The sequence below is a fragment of the Parasteatoda tepidariorum genome, chromosome 6, assembly GCF_043381705.1.
Source record: "Parasteatoda tepidariorum isolate YZ-2023 chromosome 6, CAS_Ptep_4.0, whole genome shotgun sequence".
Classification (NCBI taxonomy): domain Eukaryota; kingdom Metazoa; phylum Arthropoda; class Arachnida; order Araneae; family Theridiidae; genus Parasteatoda; species Parasteatoda tepidariorum.
In genome coordinates, this window is record NC_092209.1 from 6,317,822 (window position 1) to 6,345,593 (window position 27,772).

At 28.4% G+C, this 27,772-nt stretch overlaps 2 protein-coding genes across 6 annotated transcripts in view; both read right to left on the minus strand.

Annotated features, from left to right (window-relative positions):
- LOC107439260 (coiled-coil domain-containing protein 92) overlaps positions 1 to 27,772 on the minus strand; it is an 879,443-nt gene that overhangs the window by 624,223 nt on the left and 227,448 nt on the right. The window lies entirely within an intron of this gene.
- The window catches only part of LOC107447901 (nuclear pore complex protein Nup188), a gene marked incomplete in the record, with an annotated part of 82,481 nt that overhangs the window by 37,150 nt on the left and 17,559 nt on the right, over positions 1 to 27,772 (minus strand). The window contains 18 exon segments of the mRNA XM_043052409.2: positions 2,129 to 2,191; positions 3,651 to 3,851; positions 4,719 to 4,968; positions 6,233 to 6,352; positions 6,434 to 6,497; positions 7,559 to 7,673; positions 9,548 to 9,659; positions 10,995 to 11,159; positions 12,376 to 12,502; positions 12,581 to 12,685; positions 14,945 to 14,995; positions 16,157 to 16,286; positions 17,083 to 17,205; positions 18,302 to 18,367; positions 21,543 to 21,632; positions 22,421 to 22,621; positions 23,522 to 23,564; positions 27,589 to 27,660. Of these exon segments, the coding sequence (XP_042908343.1) occupies positions 2,129 to 2,191; positions 3,651 to 3,851; positions 4,719 to 4,968; positions 6,233 to 6,352; positions 6,434 to 6,497; positions 7,559 to 7,673; positions 9,548 to 9,659; positions 10,995 to 11,159; positions 12,376 to 12,502; positions 12,581 to 12,685; positions 14,945 to 14,995; positions 16,157 to 16,286; positions 17,083 to 17,205; positions 18,302 to 18,367; positions 21,543 to 21,632; positions 22,421 to 22,621; positions 23,522 to 23,564; positions 27,589 to 27,660 (2,098 nt within the window).

A 27,772-nucleotide genomic window follows, 5' to 3' on the forward strand; every position in this document is an offset into this window, starting at 1 on the left:
TTCTGTTATATATATATATATATATATATATGGATGGAGTGTTTTTTGATATTAACAATTCCGGTAAAAATTATAGCTTCGATACAACTATAATTTTTAGCTGACTTTTCTTTCATTATAGGATAGAAATTTTGCAGCGTGTTTTAAACCATAATCTTATTTAAATTTACTGCAACCTAAAAAAGCTTTTAGGTCAAATCATGTTATCGTGCCTCTTAAACTTGATCACACACTATCATTATTCAACTTGAATGGGTACATGTTTCAGTTTAATACTTTGCAGCATATTCGCACCGTATTGTGGAACCAATATTCTTGAGAGTGTAGTATCGTAAGGATTAGGTTGAATATAGAGTTCAATAGAGAGAAGTTTAATATAGAGTGCCGGGAAAGGCTGCACTGCTCTAAAAGCGTTAACTATCGGGTTGCTTGGAAAGCAATTTCGTTTTTTCCCAAGAATTACTATTTTTTTATAGTAAACTTCATGGTTAAGCCGCATAATCATAATATATTTTGAAAGCTATATATATGTAACATAAAAAGCTTCAATTAATCTTTTTATGTTAGCTCTTTTCCGTAAATCTTTAATTTTATTATTCTATTTGAAACACTTTCTTGCACTTTTAAATTCACATCCTGTCCTTAAATCTAGTTTTGGCTCAACTATTAGATACTATATTAAAAGCAAGATATTTTTCCCTTTGCTCTCTGTGGGAATCGCTCGACCTATTTGATAAACCAATTACATTTACTAAGATTTCTCTCTTTTCCTAAATCGAAACATTTTACGGATTTACTTTGCAAGATTTTCCTTAACATATAATCGAGAAGGACAACTTTTAGTGTTCACTTTTATGACTGCTCTCTGTCTAATAATTAATAAATAAATTTTGTACCCTCCTTTCCTGCCTAAGATCTGCTTTAATCATTCCACTCGACAACGACGTCATATATATGTATAATAAAACTCCTCTTCTTTTACAATTGCAAACTGATTACAGAACTTAATCCATAACTTTTAAAGTGTTTCTACAGTCATTATTTAGGTTAAATCATTAAAAATTAAATATTTGATTAGTCTACACAAAATGTGATATCCAAAATGTCATCACAGTATCTTTCTTAGAGTTTGTGATATTAAGGGTAGACTGCATTCTTTATTTATACGGTGTCCCCACTGCTTAATGTGATTGTAATGTGATTGCAAGTGTAATTTATACCAGAATTCCAATAAACGGCTAATTCTACTAACAGAATATCTTTTATAAAGAAGAAATGGATAGTATTTCCACAGTATTGCACAGCACAAACAATATAAATATACAATGAGATCAATTAAAGCAAAGTAATAGAGCTTTTTTTTCTTTTTTTCAATGAGAAATTATAAGTGATATTAATGTAACCCTGTGCATGGCTTTCCGCATTCTAAGAAATCCCAAACCTCTTTTTTCTATTTTGCACAAGTACAGTTGAATCTACTTCAACAATCATTCCAAAATAACGATAGCTGCAAGAGAATTGTCCTATATCACTTTGCAAAGTATTTACATTATACCTAACCTCTAAAAAGCAAACTCTGATAAATGGTCAAGCAAAACAACGAGAATAAAGGGAAAATAAAGGAACAGAAATAAACAGGCTATAGTTTCAGTTATATAAATAAGAATCCACAGAGGAATGTTCTTGTTTATAGAACCAAAACTATATTATATCCATTTTTGTATTCGTATTATCAATACTTAGCACAAAATAAACCCTCTCCTCATTTGAAAATATCAGCCTATTAGCTATTATAAATAATTTTAACTTTTGGTATTTAAAAGCGTAATTTGATACTTGATTCTTTTGAGGGATTAAAATTTTTTTTGAATAAAAACTACTTCAGAGGTAATCAAAATAAGTCTAAATAACTAAAGACTGTTTAATCGAGTTACGTTAGATAAAATATTTTTACACAGTTCACAATTTTAATACATTAACAGAATAGGACATTTTAATACATCTAGAGTCTAAGGGTAATTTTTGCAAATTCACTTAACTATTACTTTACACTTTCCTAATAGGTTTTCCAATGCAAATGCGAATAAAATAGATTAAACTATAAATCATAAAACATAGCAAAATTTACCTCATTCATTTTAACTTTCAGAATGTTTTTCACACAATCTAAGCAGCTTTTAGTTTCTTCAGCCTTAATTGTAAGAAAGAGACAAAAAAAGAATTTTATAAAACTCTATTAAATAACAAACTAAAAAAAAACAAAGTTTAAAACCACAAATATGTTACATTAAAATAGCATAAAGATTTCCATTCTTTCTGAAAGTATAACCAAGACTAGCTTATACAGAAGAAAAAATTTAGTAAAACTACTTCATTTTTAGCCTTTTTTAGTGGCAAACCAAATAGCTAAGATTACCTTACATTATTAACAGTTACATAGCCTCCAACTATTATAAAATTTCCGAAGTTTCAGAAAATATTTTTCTTGGTGGTAGCAAAGGTAAAGTAATAACATTTAAATAAATTAGAATTAAAATAATTTTTCTTACCACTATGTATAATTAAATTTAAACATATGTATTAAAGGTCAGATAAATTACAGACCATGCACTGATAAAGTTTTTACTAAATTTCAATTTACTATTAAATTTCTGCTTTAGATTTCCCACTCTACCAGTCAGAAATATCTTCCACACAAACCTCAAATGTTGCAGGGAATGCAGTTATAACATCTAGTCATGACTAAAAATTTCTTTAAAAGTAACTGTAGTTGCATATAATTTACTTATCTTAAAAATAAGATAAGAAAATAAGACCATTAAATAAGTTAAGAAAATAAAATATTTACTACCTATCTTTTTTATTTCTGAATCAGCAGCAGCTATTAATACCTTAGAAACTTGTATCCAAAAGCCATACAATTTGAAGTTAAAAAGCAAAGGGCAATTAGCAGGAGGGGGGGGGCACTTGCTTAGTGAAAATGGAGAACATAATAAAGAAGAATAAATGACAAAGAATCATTAACTTATGGACTGAAAGTGCTCCTTTTTATGATTTACTTAAAGTGATTAAAGTGATATATCTATATAGATATATCTATCTCATATAAATTAGCAAAGCTTAGGGCAAACACGTTTACAATTATTTCAAAATATACATGTATAAAATGCAATAATTGCAATTCTTTATAAATGGTAAAGCGTTAAGGTTATAGCCTAGTTTAACTGGAATAAGTCAAGAGAAATAATTCGATAAAAAAAATTATAACCTAAAATAATAATACATAAAATATATAATCTAAAAATTTAACTCAGGAACTTCAAAAATTTTCTTTTTATCAAGTAGTTATTTTTTTAAAAAACTTAAAATACCAAAAACGTTTTTCGCGACAAAAAGAAAAACGCTTGAGTTGAAATTAATCAAAAAAAATATATATATTTTATTTTATAATGATTGGTGCCAGGAGATCAGGGAAAATTGACATTTTAAGGACCAGGGAAAATTGGCTTAAAAGCTTTTCACAAAACACATTTAAAATTTTGCAACACAAAATCCACCAATAACTATTAAGTCAACTTAATCTTAAACTGATCATTAAAATAAAAAATTGAAAATAGCAAGATTTATACTATGGAAGAAAAAAAAATCACCTTGGATGGCTTCTCTTTACTTCTGATGTTGATAAACATTTCAATGAGGCCAGGTTGCTGAGCAACACACACTGTCAAGAATTCTAAAATAGATACTTTTAATCTTATGTCTTCAAATTGAGAACTGAGACGAGCTAGGAAATGGTCCCGTATTGCTTCTGCTTCAGAACTAAAGCAGCTAAGCAAAGACATTGGAAATTCCTAAAAAATAAAATTTACACCAAAAAATTATTTTGAGGAATTGCAGCAAAATGAGGTGCATAACTCGCAGGTATCAAAGGCCTTGAAACCAAAACTTTATTGAATGAAGTTACTGAACTAGCATAAGAAATTTTTTTAACTCTTTTTCAGAAAAATTTTAAGAAAAATTAGAGATCTTAGAAATTTAGAGCTTAAAAAAAACAAAAACAATAATCTTTTAAAGGGGATAGTTAAAAACATACTAAAATTAATTCTGTTTAACCTTTTAACTGCCAAGTTATTTTAATGATTTGGGTACATAAATTGTCAATTATTTTTATTGCATAAATCAAATGTTCATCAAAGAATAAAATATGCTTAGCAGTTTAAAATTGAAATTTTGAATTACACGCATAAAGTTTTAAGGTTTTGTAGTCATTGCATATTCACTTGAAGCGGCTGCTACTCAGCGTGGTAAAGTTCACTTCTAGTGGAACATTAATTTCTAAAAAAATAAATCACCTATGCAGCATTTCAAATAACTGAATGCCATTTAGGAACAAAAAAATAATAAAATATGTCTTACACTTTGAACATAAGCCTCTATCCTTTAAAACTTCCAAAAAAAGTGCTTCAATCTGTTGTTCTAAATTGTATCTAAATAAACTTTTTAGAAGATAGATTCGGATTTGACAAAGAAATGAAGCCGCAATAAACTTCTCCTGGTATATATTTTAGTATAACAATACGATGCACTAAAAAAAAAATTACCCTGAGTCATACTTGGGTGTGACATTTTGAAACACCAGTTTTGTGCCCAAGATAATTTCAGGCATGACAGTTAAAAGGTTAAAGATGACGAAGTGTAGAAAAAGTGCTAAAGCTTACCTTAGCAAATCTTTTCAACAGTTGAACTGCCAGAGTAGCCAGACGTGGATTATAACGTTGAAAAACATAGTGTGCCACCATTAGAACAACTTGAGGTTGGTTTGTGTGACCTGGAGTGGAGAACAGAACAGACACCAGTGGAGAAACTTCAGTCTTAGAATTAAAAGAACTTTTATTTCGCATCTGCAGAAGACGATTTAATACTGACAAAGAGAGACGAATCATTGTTGCAATTTGATCTCCAGAATTGCTGAAAGAAAATCCTTCTTAATTACTATACATGTTGCATAACTTATTAAAAACACTTTTTATAATTAATTTAGGCATAATAAGAACCCATACATAAAAAAATGGCATAATTGTTGTATACTTAAACTCGCAACGATGTAATGCACATCGCATAAGTTACATAGTCGGAAGACACAGTATCAGGTATTGCAGTATTATCCTTAAATGTATTGGAATATGGTGATTACTTTATTCGGGAGCACAAACCTGACAACACTGGAAAATAAATTAACGGAGATTTTACTAGCGAAATTTTTTAGGCTGTGAGTAAAGTTGTAATACATCATGCATAACCAAATAAGTCAAAGAGAGAAATAAAAAATTGGAAATAATATAAGCACTTACATTTAAAGTAAAAAATATGCATATAAATCTTAATCTAAAGAAAATTTCTTTAAACTATTATGCATAAGTACTTAAACTATTAACACTCAACATACAGCAGCACTGGCAATAGCACTATCTGTTGAGGGAGAAGAGAAGTATTTTCGCCATCAGGGGATATTTTATCATCCAAATTTCATTTTTTAAATTTCAACAACAAATACAGAGAAATTTGAGAACATACGGGTAAACAGGGGAGTCGTAAAGTTGAGGAGTCTTCGTTAAAAAACAGGAGACATGGCAGGTATGGGAGCAACACTCTTTATTTTGGGCGACAATAAGGATTATAAGCCTATTGTAAGTTTAAATATACAATATATTTATTTTGACAAGACTAAATTTTAGAGAATTAAGTGGATAAAAGTATTAAATGACAGTCTTTAGTTTTTTGGTATTTATCCATTTCAGAGAGCAAAAAAAGACAAACTATTATTAATGCAGAGGATGCATAATTAGGATAATTGATTTTAGGGGAACTGGTACCTTACATATTAATATTTGTACAGTTGTAATAAGTTTTCTGTAGATCCTAAAACAGGCAAATTTTGTTTATAAAAAAACTATGTTTCATAACCATAACTAATAAATTAATTATTCTTTTAATGAATTCTTTTACAAATTTTGTCAAACAAAAATTTGCACAACTTCTCTCTAATTTTATTTATTCTTTATAACTAAATTTTTAGTTACAACTCCAACTGAAGAAAAAAAAACCATTTCCTTCAGAAAAAATAAAATCAGAAAATAGACTCTTCGGGGAAATCGACGCCCAAACACAGGATTTTGTAACGTAATAGGCTATTAGTAGGGTAAATAAGAATTAAGATGATTAAAATACAAACCTATTTTGCTTTAAAATTGTTTGTTGAATCACTTCTTCTCCTGTACAGACAATTTTGAGAAGAGTTTGGCCTGCTTCTAGATTAAGAAGAGCAAATATGGCTAAATCTCTCGATTTTTCACTAAAAAGAAAAAATGCGTTCAAAATTATAGCATGAAATAATACAAATTAAATGTAGAAAGTTATAAAAACAAAAACTTACATTTCTTTAGATCTCTTGTCATCAACAGAAAGCAAATTATGTAGTAGATTCAGGCACTTTTGCCCTGTAAAAATTACTTATTAGAATTTCATGCATAGATACAGCAACTTCAGATATTTTATTTTTATTTCCAACAGTTATAAATAATTGTTGGAAATATGCAACATTAAATAAAAAACATTAAGAAAAACATGAAATAAAAATAAATATGCAACAGTACAATAAATTAGAAATGAAAATAGAAAATACCTATCAACTCAAAAATAAATAAATAAAAACTTATGAAACTATTATACACTGAAAGAAAACATTTAAATTATTTAGATAGTTATTTTTATTTTTTTTACTATATGTGTTCATTGACAGTCCGACAAACTGTTAAGCTTTATATATAGTAAATCATGATTAAATAGAAAAAAATAGTAAAGGAACAAAATAAAATAACCTAAAAATATTAAGAAAAAAACAGGCATTTAACATAACTTCCCTTATTACTTTATCTCTGGAAAATTTCATTTCAATTTTTAATATTTACACACTAAGATTCTGATTATAAGAGCAACAGAAATTCTGACAAAAGTTGGAAAAACATCATGCCTGCAAATAAAAACATAATGCTTCATCTTAAAAAATAAACAGTTTGCAGAAACGAAAATAGCCATAACAGTTTAGGGACTAGTTAATTCTTTTTTTTTTCTTCCTTCAACGAAAATGGTCACCTAAATCAGAGATTTCTTAATTACTGCCTCTGTAATTATGTTATTTTTTATAAGATAAAACAATGAAATATGTTTTTGCATAAACAACATTTGCTTTATTGAATTTGTTTTACTGACACAGAAATATATACAGTAAGTAATTACGAAATTCAAATTAGTGCAATTTTATAGTGCATATACTACTTAATTCTATAATGGTTTATAATATTTATAAAATTATGCACAAAATTACCATTACATTAAAGAAAATAAAGTAACGCTTAGATAGAGGTACAAAATAAAAGAATAATAGTGGAAATAAACAATATAAGTAATGGAAACTATTCTATTATTTATTTAAAATTGTGGAAAAATCTGGTAATTCCTGACAATTTAAAACTGTAAAAAGGTGATGCAAATCATTTACCCATAAGTATTCTTTGCTGAGAGTTACTAAAATACCATTTATGGAAAGACGAAAAAATTTCTCTTAGTATATACGTAATACAGGCAATGAATGTTTCATCTTCTTTTGCTAGAGTCTGCAAATAAAAGAATGTATAAACATATTTAAAGCTTACAGAAACATATTAAATCAAATAAATTAAATTAATTATGAAAGAAGCATGATAAATATTTAATGATTAATAATTAGTAAATATATAACAAAAAATACTCATAAAGTTTCAACAATTTCAAATTAAAAAACTAATTGTTATTTAAAATTTACACAACTATATAAATATTATATAAATTGTAACAAAGTTGATACAAATAGTAAATCTATCTCCTTAATCTTGTAACTTTGGAGTGATTCTTTTTCGAGAGCCCTTTTCATTTTTATTTTAGTGTGCTTCAATATTCTATAAATGTTGAGAAATAGATAATTTATCTTTTTAATCTCAATGTTCTGAGTGTTGGTGGCTCAGGGGATAGAGCGCTTGCCCCCCAATTGAGGTGAACTCGGTTTCAATACTAGTGATGGTTGATCAATATGAATTCCGCACTTAGCTTGCACCGACCACAGCGCTGATATAAAATATCCTCAGTGGTAGATAGATCATTAGTTAGAGTCCCCTTGCAGCCAGGCTAACTGTGGGAAGTTTTCGTGTTTTTCCTCTCCATGTAACGCAAAAAATGTTTCATCAAAAAGTTCTCCATGAAGCAAGTTTCACACAATACTTGATCTGGAAGTTCTTTTGGCTTCTGGATAGGGTTCAAAATTACAAGGCTACGGAGTTGAACATATTGTAAGGCATTTTTCAAAATATGATAAACATTATAAGGTTCATTTCCAAAATGAAAAATTCTAAGAAAGGTAGAAATAACAGTGCTTATACTGATAATTTGGTAATAATTGCATGGAGAAAAAAAGCATTGTTGGAAGCAGGTACCACTCTTAAGAATTCTTCAGAAAAAATGCATCGAGCTGTTAACGATGACAAAACCAAAACATGCCAATTATTAAAACATCTGAAAATTAAAAATTTTTAGAAACCGGAAATTCCAAATTCGAACTTGTTGACAATTTCACTGATCTCGGTTCAAACATTAATGCCTTAAACGACAGAAATAAAAAGACGCATTATAGCAGCTAATCAATGCCTTCATGGCTTAAGAACATTTCTTAAGTCAAAATTAATTGAAAGACGAACAAAAATAATGTTATATAAAACAATCATTAGACCTGTCTTAACTAACTTTAACTAAATCACAAGCAGACCTGCCTTGCTGTTTTAGAGAAAAAAATTTTGGTGCTATAAATATGGATGGCTTATGGAGAGGATATAATTTTGAATTATATAAGCTATTCAAGGAAGTTGATGTCAACAAATACATAGAAATAAGTAACTTAAAGCTTGCGGATAACACCTGTCGAATGGACTCTTCTTCCTTGACATTTAAGATCTTTAATTAAAAACCGATGGGAACTAGAGTTAGAGGTAGGCCTAAGATCAGATTCTTGACTGTTTGGAAGAGGATTTTAAAATCTTAAGAATACTAACAGGAAAACAAGGCTCGGGCACACAAAGGGCTGTCATGCCAATAGAAGAAATAAAGTAATTTTCAAAATATTATAAAATAATATTTTTAAATAAATAAATATACATGGGGTGCATGAAAAAAGAGGCAATCAAGTGGCAGATTTTTTAATCACCATTTGTTGCAGTAAGTTGCTCTGTCACGGTCAATTTTCTTCAAACGGTCTTTCAAAACGGTCAATTTTGGTCTATATTTCGTAAAATACTTTTTCTACCATTTCTAAAAACATTATTTTAACGCTGTTTATAGAACTTCATATAAAAGTACATATACACATTTCATACATATAAAAGTTAAACATAAGACTAAATGCTAAATAAATGTCTGTTTTTGGTACATACAAATATCAACATAATAAATAAATTTTGTTTACCTGAGAAACATTTGAAATGAGATTCAAAAATGAGAGACAGACAGAATATTCTCCAGAAACACATTCCTTAGAAGCAATAAATTGACCAAGAATGCTGACATTCATACAAGAACTATTGGTAGAGAAAAAATCAATAATTTTAATAAATATAGTACAGTAAGAGTCCATTATAACAGTAATTTCTATTAGCAGATGAATTGTCCTTTTAGCAAACTTGCTGTTTTAAGAACACAATATAATGTTAAAACAGCACTATAAAAATTCACTCAAGTGTAATAGCATGCAAAAGCTTTTGACTTCCTTGATAATAATAAATGTTAATTTCAATAGTAAGCTGTAAAACAGAATAAATGGTTAAGGGGAAAAAAAAGCACATTAATTTGAATTATGCAGTACATTTCTAAGAATAGCAACAAATTGTTATTTTTCGTAGAACTAAAGATAATTTGGTTGGTGGTTGCCCACACATTTGCTTTACAAACACTAAATGTTAAGAATGTAAAATACAGTGCACTCTCGATTATCCGGGTTAATCATCAGGACGGGTCACACGGATAATCCGAAAACTCCTTTTTATTAAAGAAAAAATGAACATCAGTACAAAAAATATAAAAATTACTTACATTTGCATGCTGTATAACATCAAACTAGGAATTTAACATTTACTGCTTAGAAAAATGTGTAATGCGTCTTTGCTTCTGCTGTTTGTTTATCTCTTGCCGTATATTGACACATATTTTACGTACCGCAGTAATGTCACCGTAATCAAATCCTCGTTCTTCCATATAATCAATCTAATAAAGTTTCCACAGATTGTAGAGCAGCAAAGTCAGGAATTGTATTTCCCTCATTTATTACATCTTCTGCATCATCACTATTTGATTTAACAACACAGTTAGTAACAATTTACTCATCTGTTAAATACTGGAAGTCAAGCTCACATACATCACTTTGAAACGAATTTTCCTCATCAAGAAACCTTCGATTTCTTTTCCTTGTTCAAAAATACTGTTATCGTATTCTTCAATATCTGAAGAAGATTGTTCATCAAGCGATCTTTCTCCACGATCGTGATAACGATTTTACCTTTGACCATGATATTCCATATACTGCATCCAATAATGAATATTGATTTCAAAAATTTGGTAGTGTTATAACTTCATGAATCACTATTGCAGCGATTATTATCAATAAAAACATTAGATTTATATTCTGTTAATAAATGGCGAGACTGATTTGACAAGATATATTTTACATGCATCATAATCTTGAAAATGTTTCTCTTTAAAAAAATATTTTATGACTCCGAAAGGAGCACGGATAAACCGCAAACCGGATAATCCGCGCACGGATAATCGAGAGTGTACTGTAGTTAAATGATACACATTTTTTTCTTTGATACATTGATAACAAAGATAAAATTTTTTTAAACTATTAACTCACTTACCCAATCAATTCTAATGTGTTTTTGGGTGTATGAGACAAAAAAGGAAGAAGGCGAATCTGAGAAAGCTGTTGCCATACATCTGATATTTCATCTTTTGATAATGAGGCAGCTATATTTATGCAAATTGATATAAATTCCAGAGGTGTAAATGGAGTGTTTATGCATCTATAAAGAAAGAAATTTTACTATTAAAAAAATAAGTAAAAAAATATATATAAATAAAAAAATATATAAATAAGTGAAATTAAAAAAATTACAGAAAAAATCCTTTAATCTCTGACTCAAAATTTTACATCTAGAATAGCAATATCTATTTAAACAATGATTTCTATTTAATTTTAGGAATAAAATTTTGAGAAAATTTCAGCTTTTCAAGAAAATAAAAACGTAAATAAATAAAATAAAAAATATAATTATAATCAACAATATTCCAGATCAAAGGTGTTCTACATGGCAATTTTCATTCACTTTGGTTTTTATTTCATAAACCTTGGTTTTTATAAAAATTGTTTGCTAAAATTCAAATGCCTTAGTGATGGATTTGTTTTTTTAAAATGTATTTTGACTCTTACACTAATTCAAAAATTGTATTTAATTTGTTAAACAACACACACACACACACAAAGGAACACTAAGAATATTTTTTGATCTAGTGAACTGATCTTTACTAGATAAGATTTAATCATAAGGGTTTAAAGAATTAAAGGCATGATTGGATTTTCACATACTAAGACTCAATCTATGATTTTAGGTGGTGACCTCAAGTATGCAAATTAGTTAGTGCAGACTATGTTTTAAAATCATACACAAAAGCATATTTTCTCTCAATAAACATGCCCTTCTTTAAACAGACTTTGATTCTTGACCCTCCAAATATGGACGGCAGCCGCTATCTAGGAAATAATGTTAGTCTGAAAAGCCTAAATCTTTCAAAGTTACTCACACTTTCTGCGTATTTCACCATACCTTGAGAACTTTTTAAGCAAACTGAAAATTTTTCGTCTCAATTAATATATTCATGATTATTTATATTATTTATTGATAGTAAATTTTTTTGCCTCATACTATAGGATGCAATTTAATGTGGCAAAATACAAAATTTGAATGAAATCAGTCAAATAGTTCTTGAGAATTCAATTTTTTAAACATTAAAATTTGTCACTTATGTATAACTTTCAAAAAAAAAAAAAAATTAAAATAGAATAAATAAGAGCATTTTTCCTTAAGCTATGCTAATTTGTTAGAGATAAATAAAGGAAACATCCAAATTAGTTATGATTTTAACTCATAGTCTATCTAAAATTAGCTAATCTATATCCTGGTTTAAGTTTAACAATTTAGGATTTAAACAAACAGGAATTATATTGTTATTAAAGCTCACCTCTGTAAAAATGAAAACAGAATATTTATGAGATGTGTAAAATTGTAGCTCAGCTGAATGTCCATTTTAAGGATGTTGTCCACAAGTTTTGCAACAGCTGTCATTTTCATGATACTTTCTGGTGACACTGAAAATTAAAACTTATTGTGAGAATAATATAAGAAAAAATCATATTTGCATGATAGTCGCTAAAATAAATCATCACCTGAACTGAATGATATTTCTTGTAACAGTGTGAATATCTCTCTTAAACATATCTGCCAACCATTCAGAAGAACTTTCCACTGAATAACTGAACAACCTTCCTTACCTATCATAAACATAAAAAATTAATCTTCAAAAGTAATAACAAAAAGAATAATAAAGAAAGGCTGTGATCAATCTACATATTAACAACCAATATACAGTCGATGCTCGAAATAATGACCTTTGAGGTTCAAACAAAACGTGACGTAATAACGCGAATACGACAAAATTGGACAGATTCTGTCATTTTGGAAATATCTCAAAATTTGTTAAAAAAATGAACGTTGTATATATAAACAAAATTTATGTTCCAATATATAAACAAAATTTTTAGATACAGGATTTTCAAACTTTGATATCTCAAAAACCTTGCTATGTCAAAAAAATATTTCCTCCCTTGGCATTATATATCCACCTAAAGTTGATTTGAATTCCTATGTCAAAGTTTTTTTAATTATTTTTTTTTATCAAAACCTTATGTCAAATTTTTTTTGGAAAAAATCTGAATGTAAAATTATTGTACACCAATTCTTTTCTATTTAATGCATAAATCTTTTTGTCTTACTTTTAAAAATAAAATGATTTTTGTTGTATTTAGACTTATGGCCAAATGTCATTACATTCCATGTCATTATTGTTATGTTTCAAGACTCAATATTTAAGAGTAATATTTAAAAATATATTTTACACTTTTTAGAACATATTTAGTTCTGAACTTGTTATCTTGAAAACTCACATCTCAAATTTTTATTTAGCGTTCTTTCAACTTTGAGAAATCAAGAGTATACTGTATATTGGAAAAACAAATATATATAGTGAGAAGACATATTGTGAGTGCACATAAATAACTCATAGCTAAAAAAATACTTGACTAATTATGTTTAAAAATGTTATGTAATTAAGAGAAAAATTGGTAATAACGCAACTTTGGTTTTCTATATTAATGTATACAAGAATGCATCCTTTAAAATAATATTTCATAAGTGAAAAATACATTTAAAATAATATACTGCTTCGTCACTGCCGTTTTTGATAAGAAAAAAAAAACACGTCTAGACAACTGTAAAAAACATGTCTAGACAACTGTAAAAAACATGTCTAGACAACTGCAAAAACCACATATTTTAACTAGTAGAGAAACCACACAAGTGGACTGAGATTTTACAAAAAAGAGAAAATATGATTTTAAAACGTGAAAAGTATGATCGACAAATTCGTCAAACCTTTGAAAAGAAAGTTACATCGATTCAAAATGGCTATAAGTTAAGACAACCTAGAATTTAGGGGGGGTCATTTTACTCCTTCATTCGAGGTGTTCTACATTTATTAAACGATAATGTTACCATGAATGACTGAAACCAAGAGAATGTTGATTTTTACCGGAGAATGTCAACAATCACATCATCTAGGTGAATGTCTAAAATATTTGTTATATCTGATTTGATATCAATTTATTTATTGATATTATTATATTTATTTGATATTTCATCATCTGCTCAGAATAGATTAGGATAAGCGTCAGTGTTCTAAGTATCGGTTAAATGCAAACTAGACAGTGGGACTTGACCTAAAAAAACACTGATGTACATCATACTGGGCAGTGGCACTTATCTAGACTAAGTACATAGTTCAGACATTTACCAAAGCCACCATGCGATTGAAAACAACCACCAGTATTAGTCATTCACAGTAGCAATAACATCAAAAGAAATAATGGTTCAAATAACATTTTTGAAACTTTTTCTAAATCAGATGATGTAATTTCAGTGGATATTTTGGAATAACGGTTTAGTGTGGACGTTCTAATGGACAGTAAAACAACATTGCTGTCAATGGAACAGCAAATGAAACTTCGGTTGCTAAAATGGAAAGGTGGCTCTGATAGGAGGATATATCAAAAAGCATAGTTTGTGTTAACAAGTGAAATTAAGTACAATTTGTAGCAAAAGAACAAAAAAATAATTTTTTTAGAATCAACTGCTTCAGTACTCCAGTGTTATAAGAGCATCCAAAAAACTTGATTGATACAGATTAAAACATTACCAAATTCTTGAAAAATCAACTAATGTGTTAGTGTGTATAATATATATAAAAAAGCACTCTAATTATTGATATGCATTAGACATGAAAGAATAGCATGAATGAAAAGCAATGCAATTGAAATAGTGGAAGATAATACAATTGAGAACAGTTATTAAAATAAACTAATATAAATTAAAAGAATAAAATAGGACAATAATATTTAACAAAAATATCCAAGAATAATTAGATGGAAAAATTTTTTTTGAAAAAGTGCAAAAACAAAATGTATTAGAAAAATTACCCTTATCTTTGGTAACCAGGCCATAAGTTCCTTTTGGTATTACAAGATTGTCTAAAAAATAGAGAACAAAAAAGAAAGAAATACATTTTATGAAAAAATTTCACTAGTTCATGGATTTTATAGTGATAAAAACAGTCTTGATATAATTTACAAACAAAAAACTTTTATTTTCTGGTTGAGATTTAGAACAAAATATCTTATGAACAAAATTCTATAGCAAATACTGATATTTATCCTTTCAGTTTTCATCAGTATGAAACACTGTTAACTACCAAACATTGATTGAATATGCTTGCTGATTTTAAATACTTCTCATTCCTTTTGTCATGATAAAATGTAAAAATAAAGAGCTTGTGTGTGTTTCTCTCTTACAACTTCAAAAGCACTTGTGTTACCCTCCTGAATTTTGGTGAGTGGGTGTAAGGGGATATCCCACTCTTAGATCTTAAAATTTATTTAAAAATTTCAGTAAGTTCAGATGGGAGGAACATTTTAAAAATTAATTTTTCAAACAGGTTTTACAAAAGCCATTGTTATTAAAACTTTAGATGATTGTTTTTTTTCTTTCAAATATGAAAATAATAATTTGTTTTTTTAGCTCATAGTTCAATCAAATCAAATGAGTCTTAATAGTCAGACAACAGGTAGACAATATCTAGAATACAGTGAAACCTCCAAGAAAGACCACCTCTATTTATGACAAAGTTTGGGAGGCACAGAATTTTATCCATAGACTTTGTGTTGAAGAAAAACTTTAGGAGAGACCATTAAAACCTTTCCTCGCAACCAGGCAAACATCTGCATCAAATATAAAAAAAGTGGGATAAGGAAACACACAAAAAAAAATATGAAAACAAAATTTAACAAAACAAATAAGTAGATCAAAATAGATTCAAATTTGTGTAAGGCTCTTACTTGGAGAGCTTTTTAACGATACAAGCTCCTGTTGCAGCCAGAGTGCACAAAACATGATGCTATCGATGATTTACTTTTAGAATTGAAAGTTAAATTTTAAAAAAGAAGAAGTTATTTAGAAGTTATCAGTTGAGGAAAATTATGTAACTTTGATAAGAATTTTGAAGTCAATAAAGGTGACCACTAAGAATGACCCACCTCCATCGACAACCATTTTACTGTGGAACAGAGAGTGGTCGTGTCCTAGAGGCTTCACAGTACTATAATATAAATTAAAACACTCTAAACCATACTAACTATCTCTATAGAGCACTCGATTACTGGTTAGTTGTAAAACATTTTGTTCTTGCGTTACAGCAATATCTCGTCCATCTACATTCTCTAAATACTCAGCATAAACAGGAATGCATTTCAGAAGTTCAACCACCTGACATAAGAAACAAAATGGAAAAATCTGATATTTGAAAGATATTTTGTAAATATTAAAAGTTTCATGCAAATAGTTTTCTTTTGAATGTTTTAAAATTGATTTTAAGAACACTTATTTTTAAGACTTCAGTCAAATCCACAACTTCTTATTACACAAATAAATTAAATTGCCTTCCTTATTTTTAAAGACAAGAAAGAACAGGTAAATATAGAAACTACAGTAAAGATTTTAATATTCTAAACGTGCATGAGTCGACAAATTCCAAACAATTTGACAAATTACAGATATTTAAGCAGTATAAAGCTTAATTTCTAATATTACCCTATTAATAGGGAAAACAATTGACACACTTTAATAAAAATTATAGAAATAGACGTTTATCAAAAAATATAATACAAGTAAAACTATAATAGCTGTCTTAAAAATTATTAAAAAAAAATATATCGATTAAAAGAATTTGCTCTTAATAAGTTTGAGCTGAAAATTTCAGTTTTAAAATTAAACTGTAGTAAATTGCAAAAATGACACATTACAATATCAAAACGTTAAAGAAAAACAGCAGTTTTTACACAGTGACAGCTTTTCAGTAAATACTCAAACTATGTGCTTCAAAAATGTTGTTACAGACATCGTATAAAGTGTTTATTTTAATATTTAAACAAGACTATATCTTATATCATTTCAATTAGATATATTGTATTACTCTAAAATACTAAATGTATTGAAACAAAAATGAAGCAAATAGATGTAAAAACACTTTTTATTTTTAGAAGTAATTAGATTTAAAATTTACCTTTAGGCAACTTTCTTTGTTAGCAAGACTCAAAGATGCACAAAGCTCAAGAACGGGACAAAATTCTAGAGGAAACATTTCTGCATAATAATTGAAAAGCTCTCTAATTCCACTATCCTCACCCTTTTCCATAAAAAAAAATATATATATATATATAAATGACAGAAAAAAATAAATTTAAAAAAAATTTATGAGAGAAAAAAGCATAAATTAAAGAATTTTTCATTGAAAATAACATAGTTTTTAATTATCAAGTTGCCCAGTAGCAACATATTTAACAGTAATTACTTTTTAAAACATCCAACCACATTTAATCTCATATCTCATCCCTGTAATGGTGACCTGAACATGATCAAACATATGAAGGTCTGTATGCCTGCCCAGACAATCTTACCAACTTGACCACAGTGGTCCTTTTCAACAACGTTAGTGAGATGATATCAATGCCCGGGTTCTCCCTAGATGAGAGCATGTCTTGAGTAGCTGACCAGACTCAATCGTTATTCATCACCGAAGAAAATCGGTCCCTAATCATCGTTGATCAGAGACAAAGGTTCTCCACACCATGCTAGACTGTTCTTTTTTTGGTTCACAGTCAAAGAGATGCAGATTACAGGCCACCTGCATTCATCTCTGAGCAACTGTTATCTGTGAAATGGGTGTTCCAGTTGCATTATGCAGGTCGTTACTATCACAGACCTATGTCTTTTGGCTAGATGTATCAAATATACGTCTTGAGACTATGTTGTTGCATTTTTATGGTTAGTCTGGTCATTGTGAACTGTTTCCACAAAGTAGATACCCCATTTCTCAAAACCCCGTGGCCCTTACAACAGGTACCACATTTCTCAATGATTGGCTTGCCTTGAGTCTTCCAACTATCCGGCATTGTCTTGAACCGGCATTACTAGCGATGGATAAACAAAAAAAATTCAAAAATGGACTGGCAACCTTACGCTGCAAATATTGGGCTTTTGGTTCCTCTAAGCAAACACGACACTGCTTTACAACGTCACATTCAATGGCAGAACAGAGATGCTTATGAAAAGCTTAGCTATATTCTGATACCTTTAGTATAGGTGTTACATATTTTGATCTTGTTTTTTATTTAATAAAAAAGTTCTTTCTAAATGTTTTTAACTATGCATTAAAAGCTTTTATTTAGAGGTGAAAATTTAGTTTGGTGACTGTAATGTGAAAAAACAAACTTATACACTACCTTTTTCCAAAAATCATTTGCAACTAATGGGTGTTTCAAAGTTTCTTTAGCAATAGTAAACAAAGGCTGAAAAAAATGAAAAAAGAATTATACTTACTCATTAAATAAGAAAGAGTAAATAGTTACATTAAAACATAACAATACATTATTATGTTTTAATGTACATAAAATTAACAAATTATACATACAATCATTAAACTATAAATAATACATTATAAAATACAAAAAATTAAAATAAAAAATAGCACATTACCATGCTCGTCTTAAGTATGTAATGTAAAACCCAGTCGACACTCAATATAAAGAGGGAAAAAAAAACAGTAGACTCGCACTAAAAATTCACTCAATATAACGGAACACATGTTCTGGGCAAAAACGGATGTTGTATATTTAAGATCATTATACAGTGAGTGCCATAAATACTAACTCATACTTTTTTCTCATACCAAGTTTTAATAAACCATTTTACATTAAAAAATCAGTAATTAAACAGAAAAAAATCATAATAATGCAACATTTTTTTCTATATTATTATTATATATGTAAAAATATGCTTTAAAATAATACAATCATACATAGAAAATGAATTAAAGATATGCCAATATTCGAAACTAAATAAAATTACTATCATTAATAATAAAACCATACCAATATTAATAATATATAAAATCATTTATGCACAGATAATTTTAGAAAGGGATTGCGGGACACACAACCTTGTTTGGCTTTTTCTGTTTGTTTATTTCTACATGGTTTTGTAAACTACGATATCTTTAATATGGTATTATTACAATACATAAATTTTGAATTTCTGTAATCACTGTTTTAACTGCTGGATTCACAACTATTCTATCATAAGTCCACTTCATTTTTAGAACGTTTTTTACATTGGTTTCTCATATTTTTAACTACATACGGTCCACAATGTTATTAGGACACTGGAACTTCGAATTTCAGTAACGCCTATTTAACAATGTATTCGAAAATCACTTTTTGATGCGCCTGATTCCACAGTAATTTTATGTTTTGTAATTTGTCATCCCTTTGTAACTGTTAATGTTTTGTAACATTTTTACATTTTGAAACCTTTTGGTCTTAAAAACTAAAAACCGCTAGTAAGAATAAGGTTAGCATGGGAAAAACTTCTCGAGAAGGCCAAGGCCCACTCAGGGTTGTCAAACCATTGATGACAATGAAATTTTTTCTTTTCTTTTCGCCACGTCAACTTGTTTTTCTAAATTTGAAAATTTTAAACATGATATTATTACAACATGATATGCCGAATTAGAAGGTATTACTTTTGGACTTGTTTTATTTACACTTATTCTGAAGTAAATCCTCGTCATTTACACATTTTTTGTTGGCGCTTCACACATGACTTTTCCAATTTCAATGTTTTTAATACAATGTTATATTATGACAATAGTGATTCTGCTATACTTTGGAAACTATGGGTTTTAGGACACAGGATTTCCATATTTATAGGTCCCTTCTTACAAAAAGCAGAATTAAAATATGAATTCTCAACCTCTTTATCCATCAATCAATGTACACATTCAAAATTCCTTTCTTTATTGATAGAAAAAACAAAAATTTCAAAACAAGAAGAGTTTTGGATAATTAGTCTCTTAAAAATGATTGATCAAACCCCTGTATTAAGTAAAAGCAACAATGAAATTTAAGCAATAGAAAAAAATTAAAAAAGATAGAAAAGAGATTTATAAGAAAAAGACTTTTGTTCATATGCATTTCAAGTTTGGTTATAATTTTGCTTTACATTTATAGGCACACTATTTTTTTTCAATGTCAGAGAATTAACTGTCCTAAAGGGTATATCATAACTTATTATTCAGATTCCCTCAACGATCTTTGGCATATTTGACCCATTATAATGCTTAAGCAGAATTACTGGACAAATGAATTTCGTTATTTTAGTAATAACTACTTATAACACTCTATTTGATGTAAAAAAAAACACACCTAACTAAACATGATGGTCGTCATTTTTGGGAATAAGTAAAATTGCTTGCTGCTTTGGAGCAACAAAACTGATTTTTGAGCACAGTTTTGACACCAAAGTTGTGCTTTTTGTTGCTCAATGAATATTATTACAGTTTTGGAATAGTTTGGTGCAATTTTTAGAAAAAATGGAGCAATTTAAGCTGTTCCAACCCTGTGTGTTGCAGACACCCTTTTCCTCTCTGTTCTTCGACACACTCTACTGATCCAACAATGAACTTTGCTATGACTGCATATTGTAAAAAAAGTCCATGTAAATACCTGGGGAGGGGGAGAGATTCTACTTTAAATTACTGCAGTCTATTCTTTTAAGAACTGAACTTGTTTTGCAGAATGTTGGGGGAAAATACTGCTGCTTGGTGCATCATCTTTTTTTTTTTTTTTCCTGTTTAATGAAATTCGTGAAATTTGCAGCTTATTCATTTAATGTTCAGAACAGAATTCTTTCAAAACAATAAATAAAATAGTTTAAACAAAACAAATAGTAAAAGCATAAACTAGTTTAGAACATGTTTCTATGATATTTTGATGCATAATTGAATTTCTTTCTTTTTTTTTTTAAAGATCAGTTAAAAATCATTACATTTCTTTAGTTGAATATGGTGTAAATTCCTGAAATATAAAAATTATTCTTATTTATTTTCATTTTTTTGGCCTGCTCAGTTATGTTTTGAAGTTGGTTTATTCTTGAGAAAAATATCAGGGCTCCCACTCAATTTCAGAAAAAAATTCGAGGACTTTTCCAAACATTTTAGGTAAATTTCAATGAAAATTCAGACCATATTTTATTAATGCCATGCATAATTTTTCATTAGAATACTTTTTTATTTTTAATACCAAATATTAGATTTTGTCAACAAAAAAATATCATTGAATGAGGATAAAAACATGCCAGTTTGACTAAAATGTGAAATATTTAGAAATAATCATCATAATGTTACCATTTAAAAACGAAATGTGAAATATTTACAAATAATCATAATAATGTTACCATTTAAACTCGAATTTCAATAACTGATTATTGTTACTGTCAATAAAACTAGTTATTTTCAAAATATAATATAGGAATTTTCCTTGACTTTTAGAGTTAAAATAAAATTCCCTATCAATTTTAGTTTTTCCTTGCTCTCCGTGACCTGTAGGAACTCTGAATATATTAACATTTTTCATTTTAAAAATAAATAAAAATAAGCAATAAATATAGCTATTTATAAATAATTACCGTAATTGGTCCCAAATATTGCAGTTCAAAGAGTGATAAAATTGCAGATAACAAATTGTAGACAATGTTATTAGATATCTCTGATATTATCTGAAAATAAACAAAATCAATGGGTATATACTGTTTATATGAAAATGATTGTAAAATAAATAAATGAAATAAAATGATCTACAGTAAGACCCTTTTTTAATTTGAACTGAGAAGGGAAGGGTAAAAATTAAAATTCAAAAACAGGCGCTCATTAAAAAAATAATAATAACAATAAATATAACATTAATCAGACTAAATACAATATTTTAAAAAAAATTACTTCAAAATTTTCGTAAATTTTAATGATGACCTACACACTTAGTTACCAATAATGTTTTTAAAATTATAAATTGATACATCATAAACACATAATTTACATACATTTATGTAAGTGAATAATCTCCCTATAGATTCATTTAAAATATTTCCTGATAAATGTTTTAGTTGGTCTAAATTTACATCATTAACAACAATCTTTAATATCATCAATAGCTTAAAATAAGTTATTTTTAACATTAAAACTCAAAAGGGTACATATTGAATCATTATATACTCATCTTGAAATACTTATTAATTCTTCAATCATAATTTCTAAAAATTGGGAGGGAATAGACTCCTAACAATTGAAAAAAAAAATTTTCACTGCAGATTTCGAATCCACAAAGAAAATTTTGCAAAGGTTTGAATTATAGATAAAAATTTAACATTATAAATAAGAAATTCATGGGAAAATAACATTAGTTCAAATTACCGAGTATTTTGTATTATCTGTGTACAAATTAAAAGGAGTTCACTGTATCAAGTATATTCATAATTCATTCAAAAAGCCGTAAATGTGAAATACTTACCCCAGTTGTAGAGAAAACGTTAGCCGTTAGTGCAGATGTCAAATAATCAAAAACATTCAACTGGAGGGCAAGCTTTCCCAATTTATTACAATGGGCAATCAGGTCAGGATTAGCTGATGAGTGAGCTATAAGTAACCACGCCATCAAAATGGGAGAATGAGCTTGATGGCAACCAAGACGCAAGATAGACTCAGTTAAATTCTATATTTTAAAAAAAGTAAAGGCTGTTTGCAATCGTGAAGGAAATCATCATGAAATATACAGAACTAAAGTAATTACCGTATATATCTGAATAAAAGCCCAGAATTTTTGAAAAATTAAGTGTAGGGGGTAGGCTTATAATCAGATGTGCAAAATTTCATATGAATAACCAACAAAATTACTTTTCTGTTGATTCAACATTAGTGATAAATCAAAAAATAGAGCTAAACGACACATACAAAATGTATAAGTATACAAAATAACAGTTAAAAATTAAACTTCTAGAAAGAACACTCAAATAGGAAATGCACCTCGTGTAGTTTAATCATCTGTAGCTTAAAATTTCTCCACATAAAAAAACAAATATTTAAACCAGCAGATGAAAAGGATAATTTAAACATGAAGCCTACAGAATTTAGATAGCTCTTGGTATTAGCCTATGATTTTGTTTGACTTTTTGCCAAGTTGAAAATTTGTAACCTGATGATGTACTACCGGATTGGTAAATTGAGGGGTTTGAAAAAAAGAGGGGGAGGGGGCACAAAAGTAAGAAGGGAAGAATTTAATGGAAGTTTCAAAGGGTTTCTATTTCAAAACAAAGGTACACAAATAAACTAAGATGGCTAGATAGTCAGAATGGGAAGTTGAAAGTTACTGTAAAGATAGTGCACATTATACTGTTAACATCAGGTTTCATTTGAATTTCGGGTAAATTTTCAAAGAAAAAGCATACAATTACCTTATATACAGACGGGTTGATATTCAGAAATATGAAGTAGTCATCAAAATAATTAACTGCATAGATTAATTACAAACATATAACAATCAAGGACAAAATAAATAATATGACACACATAATTATACTAAAAAACCAAAGAAAAATAATCCTTTGCATATTACCATCAAAGCCTTCTCATTTTTCAATAAATAGTGATCAGCTATCCTAAGAATTGAGAAAATAAAAAGTAATAAACTCATGTAGATATTTGTGCAATTATAAATTTAAACAAAAATAAATTTACTATCGCATTTTATTACAAAAGTCAATGAAGAGTAATTCTGAAGCATTTTCGAGAACACACTTTAAGAGAATAGAAATGATTATAATCGAGAAGAAAAATAAAACCCTAAATGATAAAATTTCTCCTAAACACAAGGTGTTCTGACATAAGTAAAAATTAAAAACAGTTAAATTGTGAGTTAAAATAATCCTTTTCAATAACATGAAAAGAAATCAAACAAAGAAGAAAGATAAAGCACTAACATAATAAAAAATATTACTTTAAATAGACCTAAAAAAAAAAAAAGTTCTACGAAACAAAAAGCAATTAAATACATTTTAATGAAGGTAAAAAAAGTTGCAGGGCAACACATTTGGTGGGAAGGGGAGAGAAACTTAAATATTGTTGTTAATACAAATAAATTATTATTTTTAATGCAGATTTTGACTCTTAGTTGAATAAGACCAAGTGGCCGTTCAGGAGGTTAAAACTAATAAATTAAAAGATATACTGGTTTTACATATAAAATGAATACAATTTGCATTGTACCTATTCCCGCTCTGACAATGCTATCTATGCAAGCAAAGAACTGTTTCAAATTGTTATATTCATGCCTAATCGAATGAGAATAAAGAAGAAAAGGAGCTAATATTTCAAAATTTGCAGAAGTTTATAAGTATAATTAAAAATCGCTCATTTTGAACATAAAAACCTTAACAACTTTGGAATTATTCGTTCTATTGACTTATGTTTAGCTACAATCAATTGGGGAAAAAAAATTACTAACAATACCTCACTAGTCTAGATCGCAATATTTAAGTTTCTGCCACTTTTTGGCTCATGCCAAAACATGTGCGAAGTCTAGCACCTTTGAACCAATTCCAAATAAGAACACTTAATACAGTCAAACCCCGCTATAGTGAACCTTTAAGGGAACGAAATTTTGGTTCACTATAACCGAGAGTTCACTATATTCATTATGCGGGCTATTTAACTAAGGGTTTCCAAATTCCTCCCTTTTATTACACGTTTTTCAAATAAATGACTGAAAAATATTATGTAGCAGCAAAAAATGTTTTATTTTTTATTACTCTTCGTCCTGCGTACAATTTTTTTTTTTTTTTTTTAATCTTTAGCTGTTGAGCAGTCCTCAACATCAGATATGGAAACATTTTCCGACTCTCAGATAATTTTTCCTGAATTTCTGTTAGTCCACTTTTTAAACCTGTCTAACCTCCCATTCGAGCACATTAAAGTAATCTCATTAAATCGCTTAACAAATTCATCGACATTTGTCCAGATACTGGAAGATTACGGCTTCTTTGAATGCTGAACCACTTCAGTAATGCTTCTTCAATATCCTTGTGGTCTGCTTTTCTAAACTTTTTTCTGCCATTTAAATTTTTTTCATGAGCAGAAATTGTTAATTGCCTATTTTTCCATATGTTACGAACTGTAGATTTGGATAGTTTATATTCCCTGCAAATATCAGCTTGATTACATCCATTTTCAATTTTTCTGACTATGCCCATTTTATCATCAATGGAGAACATTTTGCGTTTACTGCTCGCCATAGTTAAATTTGAGACACTTGTTTGCAGGCTTTCTTTAACTGCACTGAGAGCAAAAAGGAGTTGAAATGAGGGCCTTATCAACACATATTAGTGTCCAACTCTTTGACCAATAATGAATAATTACTCATTCCCTCTGACAGAAAATGCATATTGATCCCACTGACACCTTACAGGTGCATCATCTGCCTGGGTTGGAAACATCTACTTGATTTGTTTAGGGATGGGAAAGTAAGATAAAAGAAGCAAACAAGAAAAAAATGCTTATCGCTACCTATAGATGGTTTTAAAAATCGGTATATGTATTTATTTTGAAGTAGAAATTTCAAAATTATTACAAATAAATGAAGAAAAAAAATTAGTCGAAGACAGAAAAAAGTTCATTATATCCAACTTCATCACTTTTTTGGTTCACTATATTCACAAAAAATAACATTATATGGGTATAGCAAGGCATGGGACCGAACATTTTGTTCACTATATCCCGGAGTTCACTATACACCATGTTCACTATAGCGGGGTTTGACTGTAGTTTATTACAGGGAAGAACTTTTATTCAGATCATAAAGTTTTGATGATTTCTAAGCTAGTTTTATTGCATTACATTAAAGTATGAAATTCCGATTACTCTTTCAACTACACTAAATGAAAGAGAACGCATTCAGAAATAGATTTAATCCACTGTCAAGTGAATGTATTTTCTGAAGAGGAACAATAATAAACAATATAAATGATAACTGAAAAATAGAAACCAATAAAATACAATTTCCACGTTTTTTTTTTCCTCGGTATATGAGAAAGTTTTATATTTTATTAAAATTTTAAAAATAGAAAATTTTTTGGCAAGAAAAGTTTAAAAATCAACACACAATATCACTTTCTATGCTCATGAAAATGGATGACCTACTGTTTAAAAGTACTAAATAATACGTAAAACATTTGATTACTTAAAGCCTGTACAAATAACTATACTTATACACATTATTATAATATTTCTTTCTTAATATGTATCCATAAAAAATTGTAGGCCTCAGAAGTTCTGTAATTAAATTAATTATTTATATTTTTGAAGGAAATGCAGTGGAAAACCGATTTTACATTTTCCGTCAAACTAGAGCTAAAAAACACACAAAGCAGGATAATGTAAAATTGGTGGAAAAAAAATTTAAGTATTCTTCAAAAATTGATAGTAATGAGATAAGCTATTAGAAAAAAATTTGTAACATTTACATGTTTGCTTTTTAGATATAATCTCAATAGTATAATCCTCTACACTTATTATTTGCAACTTTGCTTTATGGTTTACATCAGTGTTCCCCAAACCCCAGACCGGTACCGGTCCGTGGATCAAATGGTACCGGACCACCCATTTCATTGAAACTGAATTTAAATTCCTAGGTTTATATCCCAAACTAAAAATATCTGCATTTCACTAAAATTTCATTTAATTTTTAAAAAAGACGTCCCCCCGAAAGTAGTGACATAAATTTTTTAATGTTTGTATTGTATCATTGTCTCTGATAACCCTCAGATGGAACAGTCTCATTGCAAAGAAATAAGCTCAGGGTTCTCATTGATTTAACGTTCTAGTAAGTTAAAATGTTAAATCACTTTATATTTATTTTTTGGTGAAACTGTATTTTATTTTTAAGCCATATTTAAATATAATTAAAAAAATTAATAAATCAAAATAATCTAGATTATAAATAATCAATGTCCCCCATCCCCCCTGCGTGCCGCGGTAAAATTATCAAACGTTGACAGGTCCGCGGTGATAAAAAGGTTGGGGAACACTGGTTTACATTAGCAAATGTTTCAGAGTTCTTACACTTTCAAATTCTAGATCAGTTATCCTCTTAATTTTTCTGCTCAACTTCATTGTTTTCATCTCTATCATCGGAAACAGGCATTAAGTTTAAATATTGAATGAATTGAAAAGTATGAGGATGTGTGTTGCAGATAATACATGCGATATCGACTTAAGAAAATTTCAGGTAATCTTCAAGAACCAGCAGAAAATGACACAGTTAATGCATGAAACGGGCAATGTAAAAAAAAAACATGGAAAATGTTCCACTGTATTATTAAATTAATTTAAAATTATTATACATGGTTAGAAAAGTAAAAAAAACTTAATTTTTAATAATGTAACACTCATTTTGATTTAATGATATAACACTCATAATTCTCATTTTGTCAAAAATTTTGGGTTATGCTAGTTTTGATATACCAAAAATTGGCTCTACATTTTAAAATAAATTTACATGTCTAAGTGTGTAACCCATAAAAATCATAGAAAAAGGATAGAAAAAGGATAGGATTATTTATTTTGTAAAAAAGGACAAAATAAATAAATAATTAAATAACTAAACTAAATAAAATAAATGAAACTTACATTCCTCTTTCTTTACATTTAAAGAGAAATTCCAATTCAAAGCACTGTATTAAAACAAAGCTTTCAAGGTAACTGAAAAAGAAATTAGAAAGAAATATACATCTATATTCAAAACTAAAAATACAAAATCATTCAACTTAGGGATTTTTTTTCTGTATACATTATAAGTGGGGTTGAGGACAAC